Source organism: Lipotes vexillifer, unplaced genomic scaffold (assembly GCF_000442215.2).
Source record: "Lipotes vexillifer unplaced genomic scaffold, Lipotes_vexillifer_v1.1 scaffold68, whole genome shotgun sequence".
In the NCBI taxonomy this organism is placed as follows: Eukaryota; Metazoa; Chordata; class Mammalia; order Artiodactyla; family Lipotidae; genus Lipotes; species Lipotes vexillifer.
Genome location: NW_006791676.1, coordinates 1,165,447 through 1,191,453, shown reverse-complemented (window position 1 = coordinate 1,191,453; position 26,007 = coordinate 1,165,447). Strand labels below are relative to the sequence as shown.

General features: G+C 37.3%; 1 protein-coding gene across 3 annotated transcripts in view; it reads right to left on the bottom strand.

The window, feature by feature from the left end:
• The window catches only part of FAP (fibroblast activation protein alpha), a 73,022-nt gene that overhangs the window by 14,195 nt on the left and 32,820 nt on the right, over positions 1 to 26,007 (bottom strand). For all 3 annotated transcript variants that reach the window (XM_007464489.1, XM_007464490.1, XM_007464491.1), the window contains 9 exons: positions 24,313 to 24,357; positions 17,752 to 17,856; positions 17,582 to 17,652; positions 15,174 to 15,227; positions 13,414 to 13,538; positions 9,491 to 9,538; positions 4,037 to 4,135; positions 3,494 to 3,563; positions 2,556 to 2,750 (listed from right to left, as the gene is read on the bottom strand). In XM_007464489.1, coding sequence (XP_007464551.1) covers positions 2,556 to 2,750; positions 3,494 to 3,563; positions 4,037 to 4,135; positions 9,491 to 9,538; positions 13,414 to 13,538; positions 15,174 to 15,227; positions 17,582 to 17,652; positions 17,752 to 17,856; positions 24,313 to 24,357 — 812 coding nt within the window. The remainder of the gene's footprint in view (positions 1 to 2,555; positions 2,751 to 3,493; positions 3,564 to 4,036; positions 4,136 to 9,490; positions 9,539 to 13,413; positions 13,539 to 15,173; positions 15,228 to 17,581; positions 17,653 to 17,751; positions 17,857 to 24,312; positions 24,358 to 26,007) is intronic.

The window sequence follows — 26,007 nt, the reverse complement described above, 5'->3', positions numbered from 1 at the left end:
AGTATTTACTGTTGTTTCCAAATATGTACTTATGATATTTTTTGGTATATAAAAAATTTAGCCAGATTGCATTTCATAAGAGATTCCAGGGAAAAATTTCATTCTCTGAGGGGAGGTAATTTGAGGACTACCATAGAGGAATTACAATCCCAATTCCTCAAGTTAGACGTTCAAGTGTCTGATTACTAAAACACTTCTCAGGAAGATATGTGATTGAATTATTTCTAGAATTATCACTCTAAGTCTATTGTTTTAGCTTTTGTTTTCTCAAAGCATAGGGTTTCAAGGCTTCCCTTTCCCTTTTGCAGAATAATGGTTTCAAGCAAAGCCAAGGCCAGTCCCAACTGGCATCTCCACTGCTGTATATGTGCTTTGCCATACAGCTGCCCCTGTTCACTGAGGTGAATACAAAAATTTCCATATAATAGCCATGTTCCCTTGAGTGCAGGCAGTTTATTCACTCTTCAAAAGCTGTAAGTGCAATGAATGTTGAGACTGTAAATTGCACAATGTTACACAGAGTATTGTAATAGCATATACTAATATTTCATCTGTTCTTGAATGGCTGAGTCAATGAGTGAACATATGCCTGATCTATAGTAGGAAGACATTCTTCAGGTTCCATCCTAAAAATGGCTCAGAGAAGGTAAATGTAGCCAATTACCGCCTCTGGTCCACCTTCCTTTCAATTCTAAATGCCAAAGACATTTTATATTATTGTGAAAATCAATAGAATTTGTGGCTTCGTGTCCTATATGTTGGACACCAGAAATAACAATTTTTGTTAAGGTCTATACATGGGTTTCATGTTTAAATTTTCATTTCATCCAAGGAAAAACATTAAGAAGCTATCAGTTCTATCTGTTCTGTTTCTTAAGGTATTCCTCTTAAATATGAATGCTGCATTTTTGGTGGTAAATAAATGCACAAAAATATAATGATGTATGATGTTAATGATGATTGTTTTTCAACCAGTGCCAAAACAAATCACTTTTTAGCTCTACCAACTTTGGAAAGTTGAATTACAAACCGTAATTTACATCTCTGTCTTTTGATGTTGTCCCAGGATTACATGTCCTTGGTGTTTATTGCATGGTTTAAATACAAATAAATGTGACCCGACCCACAATGCCAAAACCGATACCGTAAAGAATTAAGTCTATAATGCTGACAATTGTGTTAATATTCTTAAGGCGTACCACAGTCTTTACAGGAACGATTGAATCTCAGAGTTTTTCTTTGAACTATCTTTTCTATGACTCTCTCTCAGGCCGAAGACTCCCTCAAAAAAGTTAAAATAGTGGAAAGGCCAAAAATCTGGATCAGTAAGAAAGACGGAGCCTCCTAGAAGTTAGGTGTGAATGATGCCTACAGATCGTATAGTGTTATTTAATAATTTATTTATCAATTTTTCAGATTTTACTCACATAGACTTTGTTTTTAATTGAACGTTTTTGGTGTAAGTGTGTGTATATTACTGTTCACAGAATGAAAGAAAAATTTGAAAGCATATGGGTTATGATTATTTTTCTATTAAAAAAAATAATTACTTGTGAGTCTAAATTCTTCTGCTTTGATTAGAGACAAAAAAATACAGAAAAGTGTTGTCTGGGCCTGGCTCCTAGTTGTTAAATATAATCTGTGTTGCGTGTGCTGCATTGAAATCAATAACTGCTAATGATATTAAGATGATAAAAGAAACATACTAATTAATTTTCTAAATTGCTCTTTGCTGTGAAACAGTGTTTGACCTTTAGACATCACTCATGCACATATATCCATGACTAAGAGTACAGTCAGCCTGTGTTAGCTTTCACATTTACAAACTAGTGTTCTCCAACTTCACCTACTCACATCATAATAACAGAAGCCCGACAACTATACAGAAATATCCAGAAGAATCCTGCACAGTGTTTCCAAATTAGGAACGATTTTGGTGACTCTATTCTTTTTGTTTCAGGAAGATGTGATTGAGCCATAAATTGTGGTTGAGAATGTAGTTGGGGAGAAGAACTCAGATTATAAGTCTGTCTTTCCCCTAAATGTTTTGGTAAATTTCTATTATGTAAAAGAAATTTTTTGTCGAATGAAAATAGGAAAACACATTCTTGCTAAAATAGCTAGTTTAATTACAAAAGAATGCTAATATCTATAAGTATATAGTGTTGATGAAATCTTGAGCCATTTCTAAATTTATGAGGTAGAATCCACAAGGCTTGAGCAAATTCAGATGTCTGGTTTCCTACAGACCATCCCTAGAGTTACACAAAGTTTTTTTGCTAATTGTGAGCCATGGTAATGAAAGTCTGTTAGAATGACTGAAACATGGAAAGAGAGTATTTATCATCTTTCACCATAAATCATTTTTCTTCTCTCTTCCGTGAATATTTTTTTCTTATGTTGGGTAAAAATATCACTTTAAGGCTAATGATAGCTTTAGATGAAGTTAGGAAAATAGACAAAAAAAAATTTAAGACATTAAGGATGGGGAAACCTGAGAATGACTGCATGACTTTTGCTGACATCAGTTTCTGTTTGAATGAGAAGGCGCTCACCTGACAGCTGTGATCTGGTCCTCAACTTCATAAACACCCAGCTTTCGATACACTGCATACAGAAGTTTGTCACCTTGGAAAGCTGTTCCTCGACCATCCACCAAGGCAATAACTATCCCTTCCTCACTTGCAAGATAAGATATCCAACTAATAGAGAATACAGACCTTACACTCTGACTGCAGGGACCACCATACCTACAGAAAAAAGAAAAAGATAGAATCTCTGATTCCTTTGTGAAACTCAACTTCCCATCATGGCCAAGAATTGCCTTTAGTATTTCCCGGTACATTTGTATGATAAAATTTCAATAACAGTGGCATTAGAACTGGCTCAAAATCAAGAGAGGACCAGGCTTTTCCCAGAGGTTTGCTACAAGGAAGTTGTTTTGGGACACAGCCTCTCCTATTCCCCAAAACGGATACATCTAGGGTTGGCATTTCAAGGAATATGTGTGGGTTTTTCGTCATTTCTGCCACCTGCCACTTGCTAAAAGCAGGCATAAGATATACTAAAAAAAATGCATGGTGTTTTAAGCAAATTGTGTGTAGGTCAGCACTGATTTTGGGTGTGATTCCACAAAATGTATTCCATTCCCTTATTTCATTTCTAACTCAATTACATAAGATGTTAAGATGATTTACAATATTTTTTGGCTGCAATTTCTCTATCTCAAAGGTATTCTGACACATTAGGCAATTTGCCATACAAAGGAAATTCAAAACAGTAAATGCAAGCAAGTCCATCTAAAAATCTCAAAACTTTCTCAGGCTATTTTAAATAGCCATATTTTATTTACTCTGATTAGTTGGGGAATATATAAAAACAGCATCAATAGGAACTGTTACAGAGGAGAATGGTTCATTCTATCTCAGAAATGTGTATTTAATCCAACATATTTTCAGTAAATAGTTTTTAAACCAAAGAAAATATTACATACACTTGAATTAGCAAGGGGTACTTCTTTGATCTGTCAAACTGAGGAGGAAGAATCATCTTGTACCATAAAGCTCGAAAAACAAAAACAAAGAAAAACCTTCATTCCACTCTACTCATAGCATTATTTATTTTCTTTAATAACAATATATAACATAAAATCAATTTATAACTAGTAAATTGTTAAGAACAAAGACTGTTTTACTTGATTTTTATTACATATTTTTGTCCAATTTACAAATTGCTAGAAATGTTGAACTATTATTTTTCTAGAAGCACACATTTTAAAATTAAAATTAGATAAACTCTTTTTAAAAGTATCAGTGTCGAAATGGAGCTATAGAAAAGTATAAGATCAACCTATTCACAAACATATGAAAGATATTTCATAAAAATTTAATGTGACAGTAAGATTTTTTAAATTAAGATCCTGTAATATTGTAGAGATTGGATTATAATATTTACCCTACAATTTTGTTTTAAAAAAGCAAAAGCTGATAAGTGTTCAGCTTCATATCTATTCATGAGAAATTTTTAAAAGTCTTACTAATATCATCAACTTCAAGTTTCTTAATTTCCTCTTTAGGCAGCTGGATATTTTCCAAAGCACTTTCCAATTCCTTGTTTTCTTCCAGGATTTTAATTTCTTTAAAAAAAAAAATGTTCATTTTTAATTAATAGAAATTCCATAGGAAAATTCTTTCTTAAAATGTCTTTGGCTTTACTATGGATGAAACTGAAACTGTATAAGGATTGCTTAAGGAGTTTCATATTGACAAGGATATTTTTAATCCAGCCTTTAAAGCAGGGATGAACTTCTGAAGGACAGCAGTCATTGTCTCTTAAACGGACCCTGATGGCACCAAAATACATTCTGAGCAGAATCGCAGAAGTAACGATGCTTATTCAGCCACATTTTCCTGTTTCTAACTTTTCTTTTACAACATGAAGCCATGACCTGAGTAGGTGACATTTAAAAAAATATATTTTTACTGAAAAAGTGGTAGAAGCAAAATCTATATTGCTGAAACCTCAAATTTAAAATAATAATACTTTGTATTATAGTTAAAAAGTTTGTTTTAAAATCTTCAATGTGTAAGGTCAAATATTAATTCTGTGATTTTTTTATATCTATTTCTTTCTCAAACTTTTCCTGCTGTACTTGCTTAATATAGGATATTCTTCCTTTTTTTTCTTTTTGTGATATTCTTCCTTTTTTTTTTTCTTTTTGTAATTGAATTACTGTGCATCCTATTCCTTCAAATCCTTTCTTTCAAGGTAGTTATATATCTTAAAAGAACAACAGTATATACACACTATGATTTCTGTCTTTCACCTTAAAAGATCTCCTAAAAAACTGTTGTTTATCTTTGAGCTTAGTTATGTTTCACACTTTAATTTTTGTAACTGAACAAATATATTGATCTCCTGATGCTGTAGATGAGTGGTACATTCGAATGGGTTTCTAGCAGTAGAGGACTTTTTGTAAGCTTTGTATTGACCTGGATAGATATTAGGTATCGTCTAGAGAGAAGTTAGATTTTTGTATAATAAGTGCAGTTTGTGGCTTTATTTATTTTTATTTTTTGCGATACGCGGGCCTCTCACTGTTGTGGCCTCTCCCGTTGCGGAGCACAGGCTCCAGAAGCGCAGGCTCAGCAGCCGTGGCTCACGGGCCCAGCCGCTCCGCGGCATGTGGGATCTTCTCGGACCGGGACACGAACCCATGTCCCCTGCATCGGCAGGCGGACTCTCAACCACTGCGCCACCAGGGAAGCCCATGTGGCTTTATTTTTTAAAAGAGGATCTGGATAACTTCTGAGATATGCCAGTCCCGTGGTCTCCTTGTTTTTGTGCCTTTTTAAAAAAGTGGTCCTTGAAGATGGGGAGCTGGGGGGAGTACTTGTAACTACACTAAGTTTGTCAAACCACTTCCCTTGTAACTCTCAGCTTTCATATACTCATGGCATTTTGCTCCAAAGTGTTATATTTAATCTTAGAACAAGTATAGATGTTTTAGTATGAGTTGTATAAGATACATAATACATTTCATTTTAACTTTGGACAATCTATCAGGAAAGAGATACTTGTGGCAACTTAAAAGTTACAACTAGAAAAAGGGATAGCAGGGGGCGGGGACAAGGATAAATTAGGAGTTTGGGATTAACATATACACACAACTATATATAAAATAGATAAACAACAAGGACTCTACTGTATAGCACAGAGAACTATATTCAATATATTATAATAAGCTATAATGGAAAAGAATCTGAAAAAGAACATGTATATATGTATAACTGAGTCACTTTGCTGTACACCTGAAACTAACACAACATTGTAAATTAACTATAATTCAATTTAAAAAGTTAAAACTAAAAAAGAAAATAAAATGAATACTCAATTATAACCACAATGCAGCCAGCTCTTCCTTCTTGTGTGGGTTCTCAGTGTGGAACTGTCAAGGATAAAGGGAATCTATGTGGAGTAAGCACAAAGAATGGCTGCAATATTTATTTATGTAGACCATGTTTATCATTCTGTAGACAGATACTGGAAGTCAGAGACAACACGCAGATGTTGCCTGGTTGGGTTGACCTTGATTCCTTTTCTATCCTGTTCCTAGCTACTGAAATTTTCTGATTCATGACTTACTGAAATGACAAGTTGAATGGAAAATCTTATTAAAGCTTCTATAGTCCAGGGTAGCATTTTTATGGATAGTAAGTGTGCAATTTTCCCACACCTTGGAGGCAAAATGGAACTTCATAGGTCTGTGAGGAGAGGGAGGGGCGGCAATTGGACTTCTCTATGTGGCTGTGCATTAGCAATGTATAATGTGGCAAGGAGTGCTACAGCCCAGACTGTACCTTTTACCTTTTTTCACTCACCATTGTATACTCAGCACTCAGCATGCTCAGTACCAAGTGCATTATATGTAGTATGTGCTCTCCAAATGTCTGAAGACTCTTCATTACAATGAAATCAAGTGATAAGAAAGATGGATCATATGTGAGATTTTTGTTTAAATCATATTAACTATGACATATTGTTCATTGATTAAATTATGTGAAGAATCTGCAGAAAATCTGATAAATAAAGTTATTCAATCAGTTAGGTAATTTTTAATGAAGATCTGCTCTGCCTGAAGCAACTAAACCTCAGCTGGGCCCTCCATGTCAAGTGTCAACTATTCTGGGTTTTTACAGCATCTGGTTCAAGTACTATCTGTTATTTTCCAATGACTTTACCCCACTTTGCAGAGAAAATGAAGCCACTGCACAGTTTTCTACAAACTTTCATATAATTACATTGGTAATTTCCTCATTCTCTCTCATCACAATGCTGGAGATTAATCTCCTCACCTGTCTCTGGACTCCACTTTCCCCACCTTCTCAGTGACCTCCCTCCTTTATGCCTTCAACCCCTTTTGGTCTCCAAATTTCTTCCATCAGCATTCAACCATGCTCAAATGTTTATCATCTTTCAAAAAACTAACTTAAACCTCTGTCAGTCTCTTCCAGTCATTATCCCACCTCTTTGCTCATCAGTCAGACCTACTGAAAATAGTCTCTGTTTATTTATTTACCTCCTATGCAGACCTAAATTTGCTTCAGTCTGGCCTCTACCTCCACTGCTCCAATGAAACTGCTCTGACCAAGCTAATGCTCATCCTTATTTCGCTAAGCTCATTGATTTAGAGCAGGTCTTGCTTCACTCTCTGAAGCACTTGACACAGATAAGCACTCTCTTTTTCTTGAGACTCTCTCTTCCCCTGCCTTTCATGACTCCATATACTCTCAATGTTGTCCTCCTTCTTGTTCCCCCTTGGTCTCCTTTACAGGTTCATTTTTCGCTTTGTATTTCTCGTATTGGTTTTCTGCACAGTTTTACTCTAGGCTCACTTTCCACTACACTTGCCCACCCTCATTTTCCCCACTCTGCTGCATCATCCATTTCCATGGACTTAGTAACCATGTATTCCATAAATGAATGATCATTCTCTTCAGTTCAAACCAATCCTCCAACATCCAGATCCCAAACTATGTCACTCCAGGACAGCTCTTCTTAGTTATATGCCATCAGTATCTCAAACTCAACACTGAAAACAAAATTCGTCCTCTCTCCAAATTGTTCTCTCCACTGTGAATCCCGTCTTTCAGTAAAGAGCATCAATACCAATCCACTTGAGCAAGCTAGACATCCAAACAGCATCAATCCCTCCTTTATATTTATGAGTCTTAAAGTCGATGTAGCCATCATTAGGAAACATTTCCTAAGCCCCCTATCCCAGATGAGGTGCCCTGCTTATATGTTTTTATGCTATCTCTATTTCCCCTATCTTAATACCTTACCCCACTGTGTTGTAACTGCCCATTCACACGTTTGCATTCCCCACTGATCTATAATCTCCTTGAGGACAGGGACCATATCTAACCCAGTATCTGTTCATTTTAAGGATCTAGTATCTAGGACAGTGTCTGTTTTAATGTAATAGTGCTTAATTAATATCTATTGAATGAAAATTTGGGGCACCAAATGCAATGGAAAATGGCTGTGAAAACTAGAACTAAATAGAAGAAATATCATCTGCTCTAAAATGCAACTCCAAAACGTATTTGGGGATTTATTAAAAATACAGATTCCCTAGCCCAGTATAAGACCTACTGAACTGGAATTTCTGGGGACAGCCTGAGAATCTGTATTTATAATAAGCCTCTCTGGAGAATTTCATCATGAGGCAAGTTTGCAGAACTGTGCTGTAAAAGACTTTGCATTATGTTTTGAGAGTTAGAAAACATATAAATACATATGACATATATGAGACTGACATGAACACTGTCCCTATTTTGTAAGTATTGGGTGAAGTAACAAGGCTTTGCAAGCAGTACAGAAATTTGTTTCTGGCAAGAATATGAGAAGGATAGTAAGAAAGTAGAAACTCATTAAAAAAAGGAAGCTGACCTTTATTTTGCGGTCATGATAAAATGAGAATTATACATTTATGGTGACTTCCATTAAAACAAAAACTTACAAATTCCAAACTATTCTTGCTTTAAAATTTCTCTCACTGCAGGTTGAAATGAGAAATACAATCTATTATTCTTAAAAGTATTTCATTATTACACACAAGGTAAAAAAAAAACCAAAACTTCAAACTGAAACTAAATTCACAGTGTCATTATTACAATGCCTGTCCTGTCCTGAGCTCCTGAATCTACTCTGTTTTTCCTCATTGCCTTATCTTCACCTACACTTAGGCCATTGAGCTGGCAGCCAAACTAATTCCAAAGCAGAGTACTGAAGTCCCTCACTGTCTCTAGACTCCATCAACTTCAACCCTATGTTTAATAGTAAATCAAACGGTAACAGAGAACCACAGGAAGAGTCTCAGGGCAGTTATACACTTTGGTATATCCGTTGAGAGCAAAAACGGTCATCTCTGAGCTGTGAACTATCTTGAACCAATATCACAAATGCGGGCTGGAGGAGTTCTGTCTTGAGAGAAATTGAAAATGGAAAGAGCCTCCAAATTTCAGGGCTCTCATACGTGGCAACAGTGTGATGTAGCTGTTAAAACAAAAAAGCTAGCGTGATAGTCACCCTCTGCTTCGAACTGGAGTTATATCTGGACCTCTTCTCCAGTTTGGGATGTTACCAGAAAAACAGGTCTTCTTATTTGGGAGGGAGATTGTACTAAAAATCTTAAGTTTCCTTCCAATTCTAAGCTTCTGTGTTTTTGATAAGGGTGATTGGGGAAGACAGGATTAATCCCTCTTATATATTTGCATTATGCCAGGTTCTTACTGCAGATAATTATTAAATTTCATATGATCAGGTTTGACTCAGAGAATAGGCTGATCTATATAATCATAAGCTATACAATAAGAGAATCCATCACTGTTCCCCTTGTTGGTGTGGGGAAACTGTCTTGCTTCCTCTAGTGTCATAAGAGTCCAGGATTTCTTAAGACAAGATAACAGCATGGGAGAGAGAGTACCTTGATCAGTGTGGCCGTCGTGAAGGGTGGAAATTGGGAGGCCTGGGCCTGTGCATAGGATGAAAACAAAAACATGGGTTAGTTTTAAAATAACTTGTTTTCAACAAGAATTTCTGGTAGTATTTGTGATTATTGTCAAGCTCAATTACCTCTTTTAATTCTGCAACTATTTTTTTTCTCCCCATAGAGAAGTAAACATCACCTTTTAAGTTACATTGAAAGAACACATGAGACCAGAGCCCAATCAAAGGACAGACATAAGAGAAGAGTGCCTGTGCACTTTTCCAAGAGTGATCCTAAATAGTTAAGATCTAATTACACAAATGGGTCCCAGAAGCTGCAGTGATAAACGGCCTTCTGGGAAGATATGCTGTATGGGCCAGTTTTAGCTGTGTTTTTATTATCAAATAAACTTCTCCAGTACCTAGAATGTATTTTCAATCTGGCTTCTTGGTTTGATGTTCAGTTTATTTTGGTAGGTAGAACCCAGCGTCTTTTTTTCTTTCATTTAATTACTATATGCAGAAATAAATTTATATAGAAAATACTTCCTGTTCAAATATGCTGTGATGGGTCACATTCCCCACGAAACAGACCCAGAAGGAATTTTGTGCACCAAAAGTTCATCTGGGGTGTGGTGTTGACCTCAGCCAACCCCACTGGGAGCTCTGGAGATGTATGGCCTGCAGAGCTGTCTTGAATGGGGCCAACTGAGCTGGCTTTTATACCCCAGAATGAAGTGGTAATTGGCTGTGGCCTGAGATGAGAGCAATCTCTGGGGTGGGAGCGGGGGGCCCAGCTGTGAGGTGTCTGCCACCAGCCCTCTCAGCAGCTAGAGAAATGAGTGATTCAGACCTGAAGATGGGACGTCTGGGTGGCAAACCACTGTCGACCATATATTCCAACATGGAATTCAGGTTCTCTGTGCAGAAATTGGCCCTTTTAACAAAATCTACAAATATTAAACACCATCACTTACTGGAGCTATAGAATAAATAATACCTGGAAGTACATTTTTAAAGGGTAAATTTGCTCAGGCAGCCAAGGAGTTAAAAGCAACAAACACGGAGGTTGGGAGATGTTCATTTGCACTCCTGATGCTTCCTCCTCTGTGGCGGGAGTGCCATTAGAGCATCCTTGGTCCCAAGCAAGGAGAAGGGGAATGCCCTATGTGGTAAGTTCTGAGAAAACCGGAGTATGAGTAGCTTCTTCGTCTACCTTGTTCCTGGCATCTTTCAGCCTGCAGAGAACAGGACTGTTTTGATCTGTTCCAGTGCTATAATTGTGACAGTGGCCAGCCCCATGGGTGAAGCCAGTGGCTGTCTAGTTGTACCCATATTTGTGTGAGTGATTGTAATTCTGGGGTGCCGTATTACGAAGCTTCACACCTTAGCCACATTTTCCAATTAACCTTTACAGGTAATAAAGCTAATATTGATTTCCTGCCTGACTCTTCAGTCTAACCTGAGAGCAAGGAGAAGCGATATTTTTTATAAGGCTCCCTCAAAAACCAAAAAAACTGTGTGGAGTCTCATAATTTTACAGAATTTAATTTCAGAGATTTTCATTTTGGTTAGCTTTCCTTCAACATTATTAAAAGGGACAAATACACATTACATTTTTTGTTAGAATGTAAGGCAATGAGATATGAATCTGAATTTCTAGACTTTAGTCAATCAACATTGACCCTATGGAATTTTCATGGGTGTGCAGTTCCAATAGAGACAACTGGCATATATATCTCTTTTGCCCAAACTGTGAGACAAACTAATGACTGACTGCCCTTGACACAAGTGGTCTGAGGGTGTGGTCCTAGTGGCATAAGCATCCTTTGCATTGCTTTTGTTCCATCAGCATCATCAGTATGATTTTACCTATTTCAAAATCCTATTATCTGGGATTTACTCACCATCCCTTTTGGAGAGTTTGAAGTTACATAATGAAGCTTTACTCTTAGTCCTAAAGGGAAAGATTTCAAGGTTTTTCCTATGATGGTGCAGTGACTCATTTTACTGGAGCTTCAAAAACACCAGACGATGTGATGCTTCCCACACAGTATATTTTTTGCTAAATGGGAAATTACCATACTGCCGAGGAAGAGTGAGTGTGGAAAAGTCAGGCGATTCAAGTTCTAGAAAGGAGTCTTTCACCAACTTTTGATGAGAGCTTAGTCTTTGATTCCTTACTCTTCAGGGGGCACTTAGGCTCAAGTAGATCTCAGGAAAACAAGGTGATATAAAAAGTGGTATAGTGCTTTCAAAAAGCATTAAAGCACTGTACAAATGCAGAATGCATATAAATATAAATGCATGTTTCTATGTGTAGGGTCACTGATGTCGTTATCAGTAAATATATCAGCATAAAAATGAGGTTTGGGGTACACTCTGCAAAAGGCAGCAATGTTTTGATCTTCCCTAGAACCTATGTTCATTCCGCAAACCTTCAATGTCTATTATGCACTCATCATTCTTTTTGGCCTTATGAATATAAAGATGAAAGGAAAGCAGATTCTGCCTTCAGAAGAGAAAATAGACAACCAGATGACTCAGGACAGTTAGTTCAATGATACTATGTGCCTGGCATGTAAGCTTTCAATATATGCTGCATAAACACATAGCTTGGGATGAAAAATGTTGCACATAACTTGAGAGGGACATTTAATGTATACCTTGAAATGCCATAACCACAATCAGCACATATGGTCATGAACAACAATCTTTTGACTTTTCAGAGATGCCACTGACCAAACCTTTTGTGAAAATGTTGTATTAAACTGACATCTTGTGCCATCTTGAAGGGAGCATTTGGATTAAAATGCTTGCTCATTTCCATGGCTGGGGCTGAGGTTCTGGGCTCAGGTGATTGGACTGAGGAAGTGGCATGTCAGGGTGGTCTTCCATCTGGGAAGCAAAGGAGACCTCAGGGTCCTCTACAACTGAGCAGGGATCTCAATCAGTCAAAAATTCTATTTATTCTCTGAGCTGCCCACCTGAATATGAGGAGTTGATACCAGAAACAGGAGAGTGGCATATGTTTGGTAATAACCCCCTTTGTTTTCTGTCCCCCCTCAACTCCCATGGAAACTCAGGGATTAATGGGGGTAGGGGGGGCAGTGTCGGGACAGAGAATGGAGGGGTAGATATTTTACAGATCAGTTTTCCTAATCCCCATGATGACTACCAAGGTCCTAATGTATCTCATTGATCTACTGATGGCCTAACCCAACTTTATTACGTGTCCAAGATATAGATGAAAGGTTACACATAAAATGAAATTATCTGGATAGAAAGTATTTGCTAAATGGACATATAGCCTAAACATCCAGGAAATGTCTAGTATATTTTATTACTTGTTTATTTTATACTTGAATGAATTACTTATCATGTTTCCCAAATTTAGAAAGAACATACTAGGTGACAAAAGCTCATTTTCCATCCGCATTGAAGCTATAGTTCAAAGAATTGCTGGCCTCCAAGGCAAAGAGCTCAGGTTTTTTCCCTGGCTATAGGAGATTGACATTTCTGCAGGTAAATGGGGCTGAAGTCCAGTAACCATTTTATCAGAGGACACTTCTTTTTATGATATTGTTTTGGCAATACAACATCATGGTGCTGTGGCACTTGGTGGGTAAGAGGTTGGGATTTACAGCCAAAGGACTCTTGCTCCCATCTGGCTCTCATGCTTACCAGCAGTGTGGACTTTTAACAGAAGGTCTATTTCCTCAACTGCAAAATATGGAGATAATAATTCCTTCCTATCCTCCTTACATTTTTCCCCATAAGCATTAGATAAGATAACCTAGATCAGCTCCTCACATATAACAGGTGCTCAGTAGCCTGTAGCTAAGGATTGATCAGATAGTGATGACGAGGACAAAGAAAGTGGCAGAGGTGGGTAGAGAATGCGTTAGGTCCATTACCTACCGTAGCAGATGAGTGCATAGTACTTGGCATAGTCGCTGAAACTTGCTGTGTAATATTGGCACCTTTTTCTCCTTAGATGGCAAGTAATGCACTTCTTGCTTGGAGGATAGCTTCCAATGCTAATTCTAGAGGAAAATGAAAATAAAACTAAGCTGAAATTTTGAGATTGTATTTATCAAAATGTACTACTCCATGTAAAATGACTAATTTACATATTGACATCAAACTCACTCTATTTTTCTGTTGCCAATATCGTTTAAAGTAAAGGGGGAATCACAGGATTTTGATTTGTCTTATTTTCAGTCCATCTTTGCCTGAATAGGCACAGACTTTGAGAGAGAAGCCCTCTGTGGTTTTCCTGTGGTGTGAGAAATATCTAACACCTCGAATGGGAGCCAAGTAGTCACTTCTCCTAACCATCACTTTCTTACACTTTACAAAGTGGTTGAGAATGCATAGTTCTTCCACGTCCCATCTTTCTTCCTGTGTTCCCACGGCAAAAGATACAATGAAGATCTGACAGTATCACCAAAAAAAGGGGTCCCTGTCCTTATTATATATCTAGAAGGGGAAATTAGTAATAAGCCAATTGCAAATAAGAAACACAGTTCTAAGTAGCTCCTGTGGCTTTCATTTTATTTGGCAGGAAATTTGGGCTCGTGGAAGCTCTTCCTGGAAATGTTCCCTCCACACATTCCTACACAAGCCAACCTGTACCTACCAAGTTTGGGCCCACTCTCTGGGTGACTGGCTTTAACAAACAGCCTCCCAGACTTTACCCCAAATGCTCAGAGTCTCATTTGGGGATGACCAGGTGGAATTATGCCAGGATGGAGGCACAGTTGGAGTCCTGCTGTGGCTAGTAAGGTTACCTGTGGCCACTGCAGTGTTCCTTCTGCTGCTGCCCCTGACCTTGCCTTGGGCATGTTAGAAGGTGGCCAGAGCTATTGCTATCATCAGAGAGGGAGTCTTCTCAACAGATGAGAAGCCATGATCCAGGAGGGAACAGAGGAATGCAGCAGAGGGAAAAATTTCTTATTTTCTCAGCTACAGTTAGTAGTATTCATGTTCATATTTTGGTGTGATCTTGGAAAACATTAGGTAGGCAGTTAACAGTAAGGAGTCAAGGTCAGCATGCCCAACTATAAATTTTGGCTCCAACAATATCACCAACCTCATAGAGTTGTTGTGGGGATTAAATGAAATTACATATGTAAAGCAGATAAAAATGTGCCTAGAGCAGACCACCAGCCCATGGTAGCTATTGTTTTTGTTTCCACATCCAGAAGGGGCTTTAAAGGGCACCATTCCAGCCACCATGGGGGCCAGTGGACTAACTTAAACGCTAATTTAAGAACAGAGGTGAATTCTTTCCAATCATAATAGGCTTATGACAAAGCAAGTCACATTAAAAGAGAGCACACATTATGGGAATAAATACAATGCCTGGTACACAGTAGGAAAATGAATTTCCTCAATTACCTCTAAATTTAGTTGAAATGTTTAGTACCATGTTTATATCAGCATTAAAATTTCTTGATTTTTGAAAACAAACATTTTGAGTCAGCTAATATGTTGGGGGGGGTGTATATTTTTATACTGATGTGGTGTACAACAGTCTTAATATTTTATTTTAATTCACAAATTAATTTTATTACATTTCAACCTTTTAAAAATATTCTATACATTCTGAGGACTCTGACAGATTTTTATTTAAATTTCAATATATAAAAATACTAGAATAAATTGATATAAATTACCTATAGATATTTCGTCTTCCAGGATAGCCTTCAAATTCATTGCTAGAATAAAACCTGAAAATATATTCAGAAGTTAGTAAATAAGTATTAATGACTAAATGGTGATAGAATTGTTAATACTAGTACTAATATAGTAAACAATATAGTCCAATGTTCATTTATGAAACAATTAATTGGCACTTATGTACACAAATCCCTGCTGTTCATACCTCTGAATTTTGTGTTCTTACTCTGACTTTATAAATTATAATTCATATATAAGTATATTTATAGCTACATAAAATATACTTATAAATATGTTTATAAATTATAGGAGAAAAATTATGTTGAGTACTCTTTTTTCTTATATGTATATTATACTCTGAGGCATTAGTTATGAGCCACACAAAATAAACTAGGATGTTTGATTAATATCACCCCTTTCATTTCCATAATTAACAACTTACTGATTTTTTACGCTATACTATTTAATTTTGCCTGTGATTCCGAACATCTTTAGAACTTAGTATACAGAAGCACTGACAGTAGATAACTTTTCTATAAATCAGGAAACTCGTCCACCCAGGGGTACCACACAAAGGGCCATGTGAATATACCCAGGAGCAGAACAAGTCACAAGACAACACACTTGTTACTTAAGTATCTGGGTCCCAGTTTTAACCTGTTTTACTATAGCCACGAAGTAGGAAATCCAATTTAGTGGCATGATTTTTACTCCTCTGTGAGCTCATCTGAATATCACAAAGTAACTGACTTTTAATTTTTTATTTTTAGGACAAGCTCTATTTTTAGAGTGTTAAAAGTTTGGAATAACCTAGGTTTGGTTACTAATTTTTAATTCTCAGAACTTTTTATTAACCCAGGTACTTGTATATCCTCACTGAAATAAAAGCCTTGTTATCCCCAGTAAAAGGAAAAAGCAACAGAATACACCCTACTCCTAGTATTAATTTTACCTTTTAAACCAGCATCCTTCTAAATGTCTTTACTGACTTCATGGGACTCCAAACATCACTTACATTTGCTTTTCCCACATCATCTCAAACTACCTGTGAATAAACTATTCAGTAGCTTTTCCAAACAGCCTCCTGCAGTTTTCTTGCCATGTCAAAGTTTTCACAGTTGTCTTTATCTCTAACACTTAGAACAGAGTCTACTTTCCCTTTTTCCTTTTCCTTTTCCCTCACAGCCACTGACCCGCCAGTGCTGTTCAGCCTCTCTCTTCACTGTCTGTCTACTCTTCCTTTCATTCATTTGACAGTAGTGTGCCAGACACTATATGCCAAGTTCCAAAGATGCAAAAAAAGGAGGCATAGTTTTCCCTTGGAGTCCACGTTTCATGGCCACTTTTCTAGTTCAGTTCTCTGTCACCTCAGGCCTAGATTATGACCATACCTGGGTCTTCCTGCTTTCAGTTTTCCCCTGCCTCCTAAACATATTACTTCTGAACTGTCCTATTTGTTTTTATCTTGTCACTCCTCTTACACAGGCGGTTTTAATGGCTGCCCCATGTAATGTCCAAACTCCTTTGCCGACAGTTCAAAGAATTCCATGGATTAGCAATAGGTTTCTAAAGAGTTTTTATCCAGTGAGGCTGGACTAATGATCCTTCTCTTTTGCTCTTAGAACTCCAGCTAATGGCAGGCAGGTTACAAGAGAGTGCCCTGGATTTGGACTTTATTAAAAGTAAGGGGAAGGAACTGCACATTCTTGATTAGAGATGTTTGATCATAAATGCTTATTTTAAGAAGATTTATTTAGACAGTATGCAGGATGGACTGAAAAGGAAAGACCTGGAAGGAAGAAGTCCCATGTTGAGGTTAATAATAAGAACCTTAGATTTAATGTGTTTTAGGTTTAAATCCTAGTTCTGCCACTATGTAGCCTTAGCCAAGTTAATTAAATTTCCAAGTATCAGTTTTCTCGTCTGTAAAACTGGGATCATCATTTCTACTTTACAGTACGTTGTACACAACAATCGCTCAATAAATAATAGCTGTTATAGATAATAATCTTAAACTTATATAACAGTGAATCACTACAAGAACATTTCTATATCAAGGGGCTGTCATCATGGACTTCGGAATCTTGCTTATTGCTTCAAGTGCTAGGGGGGAAATCTATCTTTAGAACCAGTTACTATTTTAAAATTTTTATACTTTTAATGTAAGTATATACCAAGTGCCAGAAGAGAAATAACCACCTACTAAATCTTCTTTCCAAAAGGAAATCATGTTGACTAGTTATTAAAGAATGTGCAATCTTAAAGAAACCACAGATCTCTGAACTAAACTATAGAATAAGTAACAAAAATGCTCTTAACTGAAAGAAGTGGTGCCGTATCCTTTGTATGTCCATCAGTGCCAATTAAAACCTGAATGGTGCATCAAGCTTCATGCAATACTTACAGTGAATCCTGTGTTACTCTGAATATATTTATGGCCTCCCACTTGCCACTTGTAATTTGAATAGCATTTTCCTATAAAAAGACAAACATTATGTTGTGTGAAGCTGAGCGTTATTTGAGCAAACCTCAAGTGAATGATCTTTGAGGAGATAAATCTTGGAAGGAACATACCACAGTGTCTTTGATATAGTGAATATGTTTGTAGCCATTCTTGTCGCTAAATATTTTGTAGTATGAAATGGCATCATAGCTGAAAACTGGTGTTGAAACAAAGAACTGAAAGAAATGAACAGAGGTTATGTTCAGAAGACAAACCAAACTATAGATTCTTTTAAAGCCATGTGTAGTTATAATTATCGGAACCAGAATGCCTTGCTTCCCCTCCTTCCGTCACTCACACCTGAAATTCCAGTCTTTCAGATGGACAGCTTTTCTGGTGCTTCTAAGAAGCACTTACATATTCCAACTACTACTTAAGAGCTACTACATACCCGTGGGTTTATATTTTTTAGTTTGATTGAATTTCTATGTTCTGAGATTATGTGATTTGAAATAGAGTTAAACGAATCACAAATGAATGTTGATGTTTAACCAAGTCAATCTTCAAAATGTGGCTTTTGGCCAAAGTGACTCTTCTGAAGCTCTTTTAACTCTTGATTTGTCTGATGCCAAGCACCTAATGCTAATGCTACAATAAAGACATTTTAAAGATTAAAATATCATGACCTGCTAGCCACAGTTTTTAATGGCAAGAAGAGACTTCTGGACTTGAGAGAAAAATGTAACATACGACAAGCCAACAGGAGGATTACTCCTTGAACTCAGGGAGCAGAGCAGACCTCATTGCTCATCTCTGACCTCTTCCCAGGGCCCATGCTCTCCACCTGCTGGGAATTTCAGATGACCTAAGGAGTCCCTGCCACAGGTCTAGTGTGACCTGAACAGAGCAAGCTACACCTCAGCATCCTGAAAGGTACAGATAACCAAAGTCCTGCAAATGTCCTCACACCAAATTTTAGCTAGTAATGTCTCCCTTAAAAAAAGAGACTCATTTTACATCTGCTGGTTTCCTTTTTTTCCCAGTCCCTGGGTTGGGGAAGGATGGTAACGTGATGAAAGTGTCCCATGAGGAAAGAGCTATTCCACATCATGCAGAGCAGAGCAGAGTAGATATTCCTACAAGTTGTCCCAAACTACCTCTCTTAGCTGGAGTGCTTCCACATGACAGCAAACCAAGACTTTCAGATTCTTTAAAACTGCCCAAGCAACAACAACCAAAAGACTACTGGTATCTTTTGGCTACAAACACCTATTTTGCTGATACCATCTTGCTGGGACCCACTTCTGAGCAAAAAGAAAGCAAAGAAAGTAGCTGTAGGCCTCTTTAATGATGGTCCTACCTGTGATTTGATACTTGATGCTTTTTGATAAAAGTCATGATTAGAATTTCATGATATTAAAATGCAACTTATTTGACGTGGTGTTGGTGGGGTCTAAATAGTGTTCCCCTAAATTCTTTTCAACCCAACCTCAGAAGATAACTGTTGTAGACTGAATGTTTGTGTGCCCCCAAAATTCATGTGTTGAAACCCAACCCCCCAAAAGGATGGTATTTGGTATTAGGAGGTGGGGCCTTTGGGAGGTAATTAGGATTAGATGAAGTCATAAGGCAGAACCCTCGCGGATGGGATTAGTACCCTTACAAGAGTCACCAGAGAGAGTGTTCTCTCCGCTCTGCTCTCCGCCATTGAGGATACAACAAGAAGTTGACGGTTTGCAACCCAGAAGAGAGCTCTCACCAGAACCTGACCATGCTGCCATACTCATCTCAGACTTCCAGCCTCCAGAAATGTGAGAAATAATTTTCTGTTGTTTATAAGCCACTCAGTCTATGGTATGTTGTTATAGCAGCTCAAATGGACTGAGACAATGACCCTATCTGAAAATAGGGTCTTCGCAGATGTAATCAAGGTAAGAACTGAGATGCAATCATAGTGGATTAGACTGGGCCCTATATCCAATGGCTGGTGTCCTCATAAGAAGAGATGTGGACTCAAAGAGACCCAGGGAAAAAGGCCAGATGAAGACAGAAGCAGGGATTGGAGCTGGTGGAGCTCTAGCCAAGGAAGTCCAAGGATTGCCAGGGGCCACCAGAAGCTGAAAGAGGTGAGGAAGGATTCTTCCCTGGAGACTTCAAAGTATGGCCCTGCTAACCCCTTGACTTTGGACTTCTAGCCTCCAGAATGATGAATTTTTGTTGTTTCAAGCCAAATTTGTGGTAATTTGTTACAGCAACTCTAGAGAACTAATATAGTGTCCTAAGTCTTATCTATTTGGCATAGAATTGATGTTTTTAACAAAATGTAAAATGGAATAATGAGAAACTGCTGTCTCCTTACGTGATTCCTTTATTAGTTTCATTAATAATAAGACCAGCCCTGGTAGGATTTTGTGTATTGAGACTCTGTAAAACTGAAAGCCAAGAGGCCCTAGAATAGGAAATTCTGATGTGCAATTTTGCCGATGGAATTTCATTAGCATAGGGCTGACAAATCACTCTTTCATTTTAGAACGAGGCTTTACCCTCTTAGCCAAATGATTACTTACTAGTAACCACTTCACAGTGTCTCTCTCTTTCTCCCCCCTCAAGATGAAAGACAAAAACTGGCTCTCCAGGGCTTCCCTGGTGGCGCAGTGGTTGAGAGTCCTCCTGCCGCTGCAGGGGACACGGGTTCGTGCCTCGGTCCGGGAAGATCCCACATGCCGCGGAGCGGCTGGGCCCGTGAGCCATGGCCTCTGAGCCTGCGCGTCCGGAGCCTGTGCTCCGCAATGGGAGAGGCCACAACAGGGAGAGGCCCACGTGCCACAAAAAACAAAAACAAAAACAAAAAAAAACTGGCTCTCCATTGTCTTAACCACTACAATGGAACTGGAGTCACAAAATATTATAAGGTGCCCAAGTAAAAAAAAATACTCTCTTTACATCTGCAGTTAGTTAGGGAACTCTAAAAAAAACATTTAGTTCTAGATTAAAACTGAAAACTTCATTTTCATTGAAAATATAAAAATAAGAGGGCAGAGTGTTATGTTTTAAGATATTAGAATTGGGCAAACAGGAAGAATATTTTGCTAGGCAAAGACTGTTATCTTCTCCCCTTTTATTGCAGACATCCAAGACAGCTGCTTTAGATGAGCAGGTAACTTGGGTGAGGTAAAGAGAGTGTGAAATATTTCCGCCTTCACTTTGCCAGAGTGAGGTCCATAATGCATCCTGAGTTAAGGCCCTCTCGAGGCAGGCCACGCCTGGGCCCTAGAAGCTCATGTCACTAGGTGGGCCTCAGTTTTAACAAGTCCTCTTCACAGGTCCCTTTATCATGCTTAGATGTGCTGGTAAATTCCTCACCTTTATGTGCAAAACCACTTAAAATATTTTTCTTGGAAGGTAAGGTTATTTACCACCAGTTAATTTCTTGCCACAGCTGGTAAATAACCTGAGGAACTACTACTGCCTAAACTGAGTCCACATGCAGTCAAAAGCACAGACTTTCAAGCATCAAGTAGAACATCCATTTTTCTGAGCCAAAGGATTTTGCCAACCGGCCTAAAGGAAGTGTGGTGTGTTGCTTAATTACTTTAAAATAATTTAAATGTGGCTTTGCAATCTAAGCATTATGTTTTCAGTGTTTGTTCTTCACATTTTAGTAATTAAATATTAGATTCTTTGATTAAATCTTCCTTTTTGTCTGTTCTCCACAGGGTAAAAAATATATACTATTCAAAGTGAATTTGTTGTTGTTATTTTTCTAATCAAATACCAAAGAAGAACTTATGGTACTCCTCTCAAATTAAGACACAATATCTCATGCAGGAGGAAAGGAAAGTGACAAGTAAAGTTCTCAAGAAACTACTTGCTAGCTCTGTGCCTGAAACTAACATGTTAACTACTTTTAGCAAGTCATTTAATCTCACGTTTCTAATTCATAGGTGATCTCCAAAGGTCTTTTTCAATTTAAATCTCTTTGATAAATACTAAAGGAACAACTCCTCTAAAGTTGCTCTTTAAATTTATATTAATACGACTAGCCTGTACCCTTTATCCAAAACCCTCATAAATATTATTTGAACAAATGTCTGAAAGACAAACATTTCTAGGTTATTTCTGGGCACTTTTATTAAGCCACTGGTTTGATTATAGGTCGAAGGAAGCTATGCAGCATATTACCACACATGAGTTATAACTAAATAAAGTCATGAGTTCAAAAGATGTGTCAGAACTTATAAAATCTAATGACTGACCTCTTGAAAGCAGTTGCCTTGGGGAAGTGTGAACTTACTCTCGAAAGCTATCATTTCAAAAAAATTTTGACAATTCCTCTTCTGATATTCAGAAAGTTTACTGACTATTGGATACATTTGAAGAGATTGAGATTAGTACACAAGAAAAATAATTTTCCCAATAGAATTCTAAAGCTACAGATATTAAAATGATCTAGTGCAAAATCATATGTTGCAGATACATATTTCACTTATTCACTAGATTTATGTTGGCATGACTTTTGATTTAATGTAGAGACATCATCTTCCCTCAGAGGACACATATGTGCTTCCACTGAGGGTATTTAAAACAATATTCTAAAGCTTTAGAAGGCAATTAGTTAATTCACTCACCCATTCATCCAGCTATTGTTTGCTGAGATTGCAAGGCTGGTGCTATACAAACTATAAAAATTGATAAGATACAATTGTTTTCCTCAAGATGCTTATACATAGGAGATTTCAAAAGATGCATTCTAAAATAGTTCAGTGTGTTTTGAATGGTGGCACTATTTTCAGAATAAATGTGTATGGATTCTTAGATCATGTCTTTGATAAGGTTGTTGGTATCATTATCTATTTGTAAAATCACATCATTCATGTTACTTTATAGAAACTCTAGTTATACTATCTTCATGGAGAACACAGCTAAAGGACATATTAAAGTGTTCTTTCTTCCCTCATTCTTTACAGGAAATCTCTATAATGGCAGTAAACTCATAAATTAATTTTTTCCCTTTCCTCAAGTTTTCAAATGCTGATCTAGAAATTATCTTTCTGGAAGGTGAGCTTCTGATTGACCAAGAATCCAAAAAAATTATAAAATCCTGTTCTTTCACTGACTACTTCTCATTTTTCCTGTGTTATTTAGTACAGCGTTGAAGAGTGAATTAAAATAGGATTTTCAGGACTTCCCTGGTGGTCCCGTGGTTAAGACTCTGTGCCCTCAATGCAGGGGGCCCAGGTTGCATGCTGCAACTAAGAGCCCGCCTACTGCAGTGAAAAAGATCCCATGTGCCACAACTAAGTCCCAGTGCAGCCAAATAAATAAATAAATATTAAAAATAAAATAATATAGGATTTTCCTTTTTTTCTGAATTACACACTTATCCTTGTTACCTTGTTATTTTAGAATGCAATGTACATTTACTTATACAATTAATAAAGTAATAACTATTCTCTAGTTAATGAATAAAACGGAAGTATCTTTAACTGAAGACAGAAAGTAAATATATGTAAGCTAAAATTGCTGAATCCAGGAAAGCATACAGAAAAGAATTTTGAATATCTGAAGATTTTTACTTCACTTCACATCCCATCTTAATTTAAGGTTTTACAAGACATCATCTTAGAATTGACTTCTGAATTCATTATCGTCCCTTGTCTTGGGTTAATGTGTTAAACTAGTTCTTAAGAATTTCTTTTTTCTTTGCCTGTGTCCAAATTTCAGAAGAACTAGCCTTTTATTCCCACCCAAATGCTAGTTGAATTCAACCACATGTGTGTGGTAAATGGAGCATCCACACAGCATTCACTTATTATCTGTCCTATTTTGTATTCTCCATATAGGATATAAGATACAATTGATATTTTCCTAAAACATGATTTTTTTTACACAAAAAATCCTTATAAATCACTGAATAAAACTATCCAAAAAAATCCAGATATATGTGATCACAAACCATAACAAAACGCACACTTTCCTATTTGATACCACTTTACTTAAAAACTAGAATGAATATATGCATATATATAAATACATCTAATCATTTTAATTTATATAAAATTTAATAAGCGGTAGGTTGTCTCTAAACCAAGGATACCCAATGTAATTATTTTCCTTGGATTCAAATGGCTAGTAATTATTCAGATTATTTTAAGCAAATCAGGGATTGTGTTCTCTTTTGAAAAATGATCTTTATTGTATTTTTAAAGAGGTAATATTAATTATGGATATCAGAGAGTTGATTGAAAAAGTTAAGTTTGGAACATGAGGTATATGATTTATTCTTAATAGAATTCTAAATATATACACATTAAAAATTGCCTGGGGCTTCCCTGGTGGCGCAGTGGTTGAGAGTCCGCCTGCTGATGCAGGGGACACGGGTTCGTGCCCCGGTCCGGGAAGATCCCACATGCTGCGGAGCGGCTGGGCCCCTGAGCCATGGGCGCTGAGCCTGCGCGACCAGAGCCTGTGCTCCACAACGAGAGAGGCCGCAACAGTGAGAGGCCCGCGTACCGCAAAAAAAAAAAAAAAAAAATTGTGTGGCACAAAATTGCTGAAGGGATCACTACCTTTGTGTTTTTTTCCTTGATATTTTTCTATAAAAGCAAGAAGTGCCAGTTTGTATACATTTCAAATAGTCCTTTGATAGCTGAGAATTTCATTAAAAGATAAGGAAAAGATAGCAATCATACTCCACCAGCCCATCCAGTTCTGCTTTCTTCTATATGTTCCCGGGTCTAAAAGAAAAAAAAAATCAAATAAAGCATAGTATTAAGAGGACAGTTTTCCCTAAATATAATCTGGACATTTGAACAAGTTAAGCTGCCTGGTCGGAGTATATTATTGCTAGTCAACTAACTTCACACTTGAGTTTAAGATGACTATATTCAAAATCTAATACAACAACACCATTGCATACACAAGGATGATCTAAGGGCTGTATCTTATTGCAAACCATTCATAATTCTGGTTAAATTTTCCATGAGGCAGTGACTGGAATTATGACAATATCTATGGAGCCCTAGCACAAGCCAAACACTTGGTGTCATTTAAGTAAAAAGGCATTTCCCAGTGGAGTTTAGGTTAATTTTTTTTCTTTTCTCAATCTTATGAAGCAGCTAGAAATCTTAAAATTTTCACTGAATCTTATTTTGGTATATATTTTAGCATAGTACAATCAATCATTTATTGAACAAATATTTAATAAGCCTAAAAAAATGAATAGACTTTTCTAGACAATTAGAGGGAAAACATTCTAGATAGAATGAAAAGCATAGAGACAATGCCAGCTTAGAAAACCCCAGGTGGCTCAGTATGGCTGAATGGAGGGTGATTGTGGGAAAGAGAAGATGAGAGAATGTATAGGGATCAGCAAGATCATAGAGAAAATTTTATTCCACCCTAGGAAATTTGGATTTCTCCTGTAGGTATGTCCTTTGAAAGACTTCAGGATCACAATTTTAAGAATATAATTGGGAACATGATACAGAGAATGGATTAAGTGGGTAAGATAGAGGGAAGCACAAAGAGCCATTAGAAGGCTACTGTAATGTTGGAAAAAGGATGCTGAAGACCCAAATCTACATAGCGGTAGTGAGGGTGGAGCAGAGAAAATGTAGCCAGAGATACATAAAAGTTCAAATCCTCAGAATGAATTTGTAGGGCAAGTGGTAATTGAAAACCTCTAGTATTAGGTAAAAATCACCTAGGAGAATAATAGACAGTTGTGACAGAGACTGTAGGACAATTAGCAACCATTTCCTGTTTTTGCTAGGACTTCAGGTAGGCTACATTTTCCAGGCCCCCTTCCAGTTGGATGTGGTCATGTGATAAGTTCTAACCCGGGATATGTGAGCAGAAGTGACTCTTGCTGTTTCTACACTTAATCTGTAAAACCCTCTCACATGATCCTCTATTCTTTTTCCACCCGCCTCACCCGCCCCCCGCCACCCCGCGCCGGTGAATGTTGATGACCAGGTTTGAATAATCTTGAATACCCTTAGAAGCCACTAGATGAAGATAGCAGAAATGTTATCAACCTGTGTTCCTGAATGACTCTCTTAAGCAGGGGACCCCATCCCATACCCTCACCATTCCCCACTTACCTGGACTCACTATTAGATGGTTACATGAATGTGCAAAAAATTCCTATTGTATTAACCCACTGAAATTTTGGAGGGGTTTTGTTGTTGTTATTGTTATAGCAGTTAGCCTATCTTGCAAATACATTAACTTGGAAAATAATAAGATTTCTAGAGAAGTCAGAAGAGGAAGAGCTGGAAAGGAAAAGAACAGTCAGTAAAGTAGAAAGAGAACCACGAGAGAGTGCTGTCAAAAAAAGCAAGGGAATAATAAATTTTAAAAACACAGTTTGGATTTTCTCTTAC